Source organism: Sorghum bicolor, chromosome 1, assembly GCF_000003195.3.
Source record: "Sorghum bicolor cultivar BTx623 chromosome 1, Sorghum_bicolor_NCBIv3, whole genome shotgun sequence".
NCBI classification, from domain to species: Eukaryota; Viridiplantae; Streptophyta; class Magnoliopsida; order Poales; family Poaceae; genus Sorghum; species Sorghum bicolor.
This window is the reverse complement of record NC_012870.2, coordinates 79,411,991-79,420,640: the sequence shown is the minus strand read 5'-3', so window position 1 is coordinate 79,420,640 and position 8,650 is coordinate 79,411,991. Positions and strand designations below refer to the sequence as shown.

The 8,650-nt window shown below is 46.8% G+C and overlaps 2 protein-coding genes across 2 annotated transcripts; one reads left to right on the top strand and one right to left on the bottom strand.

Annotated features, from left to right (window-relative positions):
* On the bottom strand, positions 1,041–2,071 carry LOC110432821. Its single transcript, XM_021453698.1, has 3 exons — positions 1,956–2,071; positions 1,195–1,868; positions 1,041–1,087 (listed from the first exon to the last, which is right to left on the bottom strand). Exons 1-3 carry the CDS (start codon positions 2,069–2,071, stop codon positions 1,041–1,043), a joined length of 837 nt encoding a protein of 278 aa, XP_021309373.1.
* On the top strand, positions 4,562–7,613 carry LOC110431698. Its single transcript, XM_021451078.1, has 2 exons — positions 4,562–4,663; positions 6,778–7,613. Exon 2 carries the CDS (start codon positions 6,792–6,794, stop codon positions 7,350–7,352), a length of 561 nt encoding a protein of 186 aa, XP_021306753.1. The 5' UTR covers positions 4,562–4,663; positions 6,778–6,791; the 3' UTR covers positions 7,353–7,613.

Here is an 8,650-nt window from a genome sequence, read left to right as displayed (position 1 = left end):
GGTTGACTGAGGGTTTCCTGTCGGTCCACAACTCATACGGGGTTTTAAGTAGTGACTTGCTTGGAACTCTGTTGAGAATATGAATAGCGGTTTTTAAGGCCTCCATCCACAAACTCAGTGGCAGAGTGGAATAGCTCATCATGCTGCGCACCATATCCATTAGACCATTAGAGTACGGTTACGCCTTTCTGCTACTCCATTCTGTTGTGGGTCCCCTGGCATTGAATACTGGGCTACTATGCCATTTTCCTGTAAGAACCTCGCAAAAGGTCCAGGAACTTGTCCATAAGGGGTATGTCGACCATAGTACTCCCCCACACGGTCAGATCTTACTACTTTGATTTTTCTTTCTAGTTGGTTTTCAACCTCAGCCTTGAATATCTTAAATTGTCTAAAACTTCTGAGCGTTCTTTGATTGGATAGATATATCCAAAACGAGAGTAGTCATCTGTGAATGTGATGAAGGAATCAAAACCATCCACAGATGTCACTGGAAAAGGTCCACAAATGTCTGTGTGGATCAATTCTAGTACTCTCGTGCTTCGCTTAGCGCCTTTCTTTATGTTCTTTACTAACTTGCCTTTAATGCAATCGACGCATTGCTCTAACTCTGAGAGTTCTAGTGGTGGGAGGATTGATTCTTTGACTAAGCATTCTATTCTCCCCCTCGAAATGTGGCCTAAGCGACAGTGCCATAATTTCGATGAGGAATCAATTCTCTTTCTTTTCTTGCTAGCATCTGCGGGTATTGCATTCTCAGCATTATTACATTCAGCATTCACATTCTTAGACATAGATAATAAATAAAGTTTGTCTTGTCAGAAGGCAAGACCCACACATTTATTATTTAACTGTAGCTTACAATCATTCTTGCTGAAATGGCAATCAAAACCATAGTCTGACAAACATGAAACTGAAATTAAATTTCTAGCTAAAGAGGGAACATAAAGAACATCATGCAACTCAAGTGTGAAGCACTAGCTAAATCTAGAGATAAATTTCCTATAGCTTGAACTTCAGCTGCAACACCAGTGGCCACCTTAATCTATCTTTCTCCTCTTTGAAGGGTTCTCCCTCCACTGAATCCCTGCAAAGAGTTTGCAACATGAACAGTTGCGCCTGAGTCAATCCACCATGTGGATCTAGCATAACTTAGATATAAGGATTCATCAACAAAAGTTATAATGTCCTCACCTTTCACTAGGCAATGTTTCATGAACTTAGGGCATTCATGCTTCCAATGCCCTGTCTCATTACACCATCTACAGCGATCCGGGTCCTCCTGCCTGTGCTGGTTGTCTTGCTTTGGCTGTGCTTTAGGCTGTGAAGAGCTTCCTCCCTTGTTTTGGGAGGTGGAGGCATCTGGAGCTTTCTTGTTGTAGAATGGCTTCTTGTTCTTTCCTTTCACAAAGTTCACAGAACCACCATTTGCATTCTTGAGCCTTTCTTCCTCTTGCACACACATAGCAATCACCTTCTCTAAATCCCACTCCTCTGGCTGTGTGTTGTAGTTAACAACAAAAGTCTCATACTCTTTGGGAAGTGAGTTTAGAGCTAGGTGAATGATGAAACCATCAGCGAGGGGCATCTTTAGCTTCTCTAACTTGGCTGCCATGGTGCTCATGCTCAGAATGTGCTCTCTCACACTCCTCTCTGTGAACCTCATGTTAGTGAGTTTCTGGATCAGGGTGGAAGCATGAGCTTTGGTGGAACCAGTAAACTGATTATTCACTTTCTCAAGGTATTCTTTTGCTGTCTCATATTCTGGGATGGCACCTCTTAGGCCCTCTGTGATGGTTTTCTTGATGACAATCTTGCACTTGCGGTTTGACTTTTCCCACTTGTACTTCTCAAGATCATACTTTGCTCTGATGGGAGCAAAGTCTCGCTTCCGATTAGCAAAAGCTTCATCGGTCTCATTCTAAGCCCTTTCGGGCTCCTTTGGCTCAGTGGGCTTTGGCTCCTGAAGAGCCAAATCTATCTCAGCAAGTGCTAGAGCTGCATCAAGTTCCTCGCGCCACAGAACATAGTTCTGCCCCGTCAGCTTTGGAATTGCACTTATGAAGTGCATCGCATTCAACGCTTGGTCTGAAATTAAACATGAGAAAATAGTGAGAACATCATAAAATCTAGGAAAAATAATTGCATATCTTAATTTAACGTTGGTCAAAATCAAGATATGCAAAAATTAACTCTCTACATAAATTCTAATCACCGTTGGGCAGAATAGAATAAATGCATAAAACTGGAACTTGTAATATTGCTATTATTAACGTTGGTAAAAAAAATAACAATATCACAAAAAAATTCTAGGCTTTTAAACTTGTTTCTCAAATTAAATATCCCGTTGGTTCAATTTAATATGTGAATTAAAAAATATAACTTGCGCATCAGAAAACAATAATTTACTTGCTATTTTTCAAAAGCATAACTTGCTGACTGTGGTTTCTAACTAATATACACGTTGGTGCAAATTAAATAAAATTTAAAACTGAGCGAAACAGTGATTTAAGTGCTTCTGGAAAAAAACAAATTGAGTATAAAAAGGAATTTTTGTGCTTAAATGGGCCGCGGCCAGACATTCGGCCCACGACCTCTTGCGGCCCAGCTCGGGCGCAGCTTAGCAGCGCGCAGCGCCCAGGCCGAGCTTGGCGATTTTTTTTTCTTCGCGGCCCACTTGCTCATCCCCACGTAGTTTGGCTCGGCTGATTAATTGGAAATAAAATCAGCGCGGCCCAAAAGGGGGAAAACTGGCCCGGCCCATGACTGAGCTTCGCGGCGGCGCGGACGCTGGACAGGCCGCAACCTGGGCCGGCTCACGCAAAGTGGCCCAGGTGCACCTCCCGCCTGGGCTCAATCCAGCCCAGCAGAAGCGAGCCGTCCGATCTGCGGCCGTCGCGATCAGACGGTGGAGCGCGCAGATCGGAGGGATAAACTGGCCGCCGGCGCCAGGCTCTCTCTCCCCAAACCCTAGTTCACTTTCTTTCTCTCTGCCCTTCCTTTCTCAGCAGCCGACGACGCTGGAGAGCCTGCTGGCCGTCGCCGACGTCCTGCCGTTTCCGGCCGGCCACCTCCTTGCGTTCTCTTTTTCTCAGACCATGTCGTGCCCCGCAGCCAAAACCACCGCAGCAGCAGCCAAGGCCCTCGGCGGCCGGAGGAAGTGGCGCCCCGCGGGCCCTATCGCCGGAGCGCGCGCTCCCCGTGGTGGGTGAGCGTGCCGCCGTCGATGGGAGTCGCGAGGGTGCCATGCGCTTGGCCCCCTTGCGGGGTTCTTTTTCTCGCCGAGACTTGCTTTTTTTTAATCTGGATTTGCCGATGAAAATCGGTGTACTCGTTCTTTTGCGTCTGGATCTGGGCGTTAGGGTTCGGGTAGTCTCAGTTTTGACTGAGTTAGGATTAAGATTTCGAAAAACCCTTCCTTCTACTTGCTGGTAAATCCCGAAAACCCCGATCTAATACTAGATCGGCTGATACCATTGATAGATCTAATAGGATCTACTACTAGTAGCATGAACGGGGATTCGGGGTACAAAATAATAAAGACAGTGATGAACAAATGCAGGCTAGATCTATTACAAGGAAATGGAAATGTGTAGATCTAGAGTATAGGGTTTCGACCGTCGTTGGCGGCGGGAGCAGATTCGGAGAGGTCCATGCCGAGGGTGTTGGTGATGCGACGATGTAGATCACGACGACCTTCGGGCCTCCAGCGGCACTGCCCGATGATGGCGGTGGAGGATGGAGTTGGCGCAGTGGAGCTTCCCGACGCCACTGCGCAAGCCGATCGGATGGCCTAGGGTTTGTCGAGTGGGTGGTGAGCACGGCGAACTTAGGTTAGTGTGCCTGCGGCCCCCACTCCTGTTTTTATAGCACAGCGCGTCAGGGGCCCACCAACCATGGATCGGTTGGGCGCCCTCGATCAGGGCGCGATCCAGAGGGAAAAGGCCCTAGCCGTTGGGCTGGGCCTGAGATCAATCTAACAGTTTGGTCACATATTTTAGAATTTTCCGAGGTAAAACAAATTTTCTTTGAAAATCCTAAGATTTAACCAAATTTTAGTGTTTTAATTGTTTTTTGTGTAAAAAATATTTGGATAACTTTTGAAGATTTATTTCTATGTTTTTTTTGGATATTTTTGAAAACACATTGCTAGTTTGATCACACAGTGCATGCAACCAAACAGAGACACAAATAATGTGACAGAGTCAACCAAAAAATGGTAAATTATATTGCCCTTGCTCAAACTAAAAAATACAATGCACAACCCTTAATGTAATGCAATATTACTATTGGCTTTCCCTGCACACGCACTCCCCTAGTCGCAGCGACCCTACTACCAAATTAGACCGCTTGTTGTCTGTCGTCTCGCTCTAGAGGCCGCAACATCATCGGCAGGGCCACTGACCATGGTGAGTTAGCGGATCCCCTCCCCCCGCATTACCCCAAAAAAGGCACCCATCGATAGCTTTAGTATCTCTCATCCAAAGCCAAACAAAAACTCTATTAAGCGTTGGGTCATATGCGTGGAGAGCGTCCGACTGGTTTTCCTCGTTGCGTCGTGCTTGCGTCCTCCACTGGTCTGCCTCGCGCACGCGCTCGCTCCCACGCCCCACCCACAACGGCGAGCTCCTCCCTTCCCTCCGGCAGCGGCGGTGCCGATAAGGTAGGCCTCCTCCTCCTCCTCCTCCTCCCTCCTTCCCTCCCCTCCAGCGACGGCGGTGCCGATAAGGTAGGCCTCCTTCTCCTACTACTAGATCTGTGAGCATGAGATACAAAAATGACGGCGGTTAGGGTTTCGGCGAGGAGAAGATCGCTAGAAAGAGAAAGAACCAACTCCGGCGAGCTATAGAAGGGCCCAACTAGTGGGAGACATGCCTCCTCCTAGATCTGTGAGCACAAGACACAAAAAGACAGCAACAACGATGCCTAGGGTTTCGGCGAGAAGGTCGCTAGAGAGAGAAGAAGCCAACTCCGGCGAGCTACACAAGGGCCTAACCGGGGGTTAGATAGGCCGGCTCGGCAGCGGGGAAGGAGGACAGGTGCTTGAGGGCCCTGGCGACCGCGGGAAGGATAGAGAGGGATAGGGGTGCCATGGCCGAAGCTCAAAGGTTGCCGTCACCGATGAGCACGGGCATGGCGGAACTCCGGTGAGACGGTGGAGGGAAAGAAGACGACCGCTCCGAGCACAATAGGGCACGCCGCGGCGGTGGCAAGGGCGAGAACGGTGACGAGGGAGGAGGCAGCGCAGAAACATGAGAGAAAGAGGCGGGGAAGAGGCAGACGCAAAGGTAGACGATGGGATCTCCAAAGCCGAACCATGCGGCATGAGATTCCAAGGATTCCACGAGACCACGAGCGCCCCCGCCGTGCTGCCTTCCCCTCCATTGTCCCTCCTTCCATGCTGCCTGCGCCGCGCGATGCAACTGTGAAGTGCCAGCGGCCCAGCGCCACCACCAAGTGAAGTGCTAGTAGGCTTTAGTGTTGGGCCGTTGGCTGGTTGCTGGGTGTGAGTGGGCCGACCCAGCCACGTTGCCTCAATGCTAGTACTAATTTTGAAGCTACAGCCAACAGCCACGCTCCTAGTTGTCCGGGGCTGCCATGATTCCAACCCCCCTCGTACCAGCAGTCCAGCAGTGGCCCTGCGATGACTCCATCCGCTCGGAAGAAACGCCGCTCCCTTCACCTGGTGGCCGCCGGCGTATGCTCTCGGTTTCACCTTCGTTCGGCCGTTCCTCCATTCCTCTATGCACTCTCTCTCTCCTAATTCTCCTTGTCATTTCCCCCTCAAAACCCCAATCCTCAAATCGATTAAACCCAAAGGCAGCATTGCAGGCTGCCGGTGCGCCTGCGCGACTTCTGAGTTCTGAGCCCTCAGGAAGCAGCCCTTGCCCCGGCGTCGCCGGACCTGGCTCGATTGTCGCCCCCATCACTGGGACTGGGAGAGTGGGAGTTCTGAAATCTCAAACTTAGGATGTCTCAGTGCACCGGTACGTTTAGCACGATGTTAATCAGTACCATTATGTGTTCGATTTTTGTCTAGATCGTAGAGCATTGACAAATGCATTTCATCTAGAAGCTGTTCGTCGATGCAAATATGCCGGTGTGGGTACAGAGTTTTTTATCCTACCGCTTTCTGTATGTAGTCGTCAGGAATTGAGGCCATCGATGCTAGAATGCAGGGGCAAGGTTGAATTCTTATTCCTCAGCCTTTTATATATCCATGTTGTTGGGTTGAAGAAATTTGTTAATTCATTTGCCGTGTGTGAACTTCCAGATACTTTACCTGTGAATTAGCAGATTTTTTCCACATTGGTAAAACCAAATTTCATTATGATAGTAATGAAATTATAAAGTTTAGTTTGTAACACCCAACACATACGAATCTGTGTTCTAGCATAGTTATAAATTAGCAGATGCTATGCATTATCCGCTTATGTCTGAACAGAAAACGGAATCACTACCTGCATAGTCAATAAATTAGCAGATCAGAAAACGATACGAAAACGCAACAAGATCTGAAAACGCAATCACCACAGTCACTACCTGCATAGTCAATAAATTAGCTGATGCTATGCATTATTCGCTTATGTCAGAACAGATATACATGATCGCAACAATTACTACCTGCATAGTCAATAAATTTTCTTAATCCCCTATGATATGCTGTGTTTTTCTCCTGAGGAAACCGGAGGGCCTGCCCCCTACTGTGTGCGTATGTGTTATATATAAATACAAATTCCTCTCGTGTGACATGTAATTAACTTTCTGTGTTTGTAGGCATATATTACAGCATGCAGGGGAATCCTTTTGAGTGCAAAAGCTGTGTATTTACACCCAGAGCTGCAATGGGTTCCAGTGGTCATGCACTTCATGATGCAAATAGGATCCACAGTTTGGGATTTGGCAGTTCTTCAAAGGATTGGGATAGAATTCGTCTGCGCAAGGCCCAATTGATCAACTTCCTTTCTACGCTAACAGAACAAAAAGAAAAGGCTGACATGATAGTTCTTGATTCAGATGATGAGAATGGAAACAGGTCAGGATACAATAAGTTGGCATCTGAGATTGGCAAAGAACTCACAACATCTGAAGTGGCTCGTAATATCACAGGGAGGGTGACATCTAATGGGAGCCAAGCATTTGTAACCATGCATGCTGATGGAGACGATGTCAGGAGTGGAGGGCGCCGAGCTGATCAAGCTTCTGATGGTGACCCAAGGGAGGCGGGAAACAGCGCTGAGCCAAAGGAGCTGAAAGCGGGAAATGAAGATGGGCGGGGAGGCGTCGTGAGGCCCAAGCGCGCAGTCAAGCCCAACCCGAAGTATTTCGGCTCAACCTGGCAGAACCGCTGAAGCAGAGAAGGCGAGTTGGTGAAACGTTAAAGAAGGGAGGCGTCGGGCACCGTGGGGATCACTCAAGGAATAGAACAGGAAGGCCGGCTGCGTCCGGAATAAGCGGGGTGCTCATCGCTCGCCCGATTGTACTCTGTTCTAGATTCCTGCCACTATCGTGTTAAACTCCACTGACTCGTGTTAATTCAGTGGTAATCCGAAATTCGTGTAGTATCGTGACAGACAAGAACACGAAGATTGCTCCATATAGTGAATGTTCTACTTTAGGTCTCATTCGGTTATCATCGACACTGCTCCAGAACCATTCGTGGACCGTCATTTCTTGGTATTTTGAGTAGCGCGGGAACCAGTCCTGGCCAAACCAGGCCGGGGACATGGTAACCGAGCGCTTTAGGTCTTATTTAGATGCCAAAAGTTTTTGAAATTTGACATCATAACACTTTCGTTTGTACTTGATAATTATTATTTAAATATGGACTAACTAGGCTCAAAAGATTTGTCTCGCAAATTAGAGACAAACTGTGCAATTAGCTATTTTTACGTATATTTAATGTTTCATATATATATATATGTCCAAAGATTCGATGTGACGGAGAGTTTTGTAAACTTTTGGAATTTTAAAGGCGTCTAAACAAGGCCTTAGTGAATCAGTTACCTTTGCAAACCAGCTGGCAACCATCTATTTAGTTTATGAGAGTTGTGTTGTAGAAAAGGCCTGAGGAGCAAAGAATGCAAGATGTATGTCCTTCAAATTCCAGTTTGTTAAATTAATATTAACTTCTATAAATATTTTTGTGTGCTTATTCTACTATATGTGTACCATGATGAAAAACTTTGCATTCCAACTCTTATTTCGTGTTTCTCATTCTAGGCTGCTAGCATAGCGGAGAGGAGTGCAGAAACACAACACAAGTGTTCCTTTCACTTCCTATGGAGAAAAAACGAAGGAGATCAGACCTCAGTTTGCATGTCAGTGAAGATACTACTAATGTCCCAAAATAAAGAAGAAGAAAAGGTGCCACAAATGTAGCAGCAACTAATTTGTCATTGGATTTACAACAAACTGATATTGCAAAATCCAATGAAAGTGATGGTCTTGAGGATTATTGGAAAGATTTTGCATTGGCTGTTGAAAGCACAAAGGTACGAGTGTCAACCGCAGAATTTGATTTATATTGCAGCAACCAGTTGAAAATCTTTAATTATTTCCCAGTTGACTGCTAGTTCAGCTTACGAGTACATGTATCACCTTTTCTTTAGATTGAACACTGATCTCTATGGAGCATTTTCATGCTAGT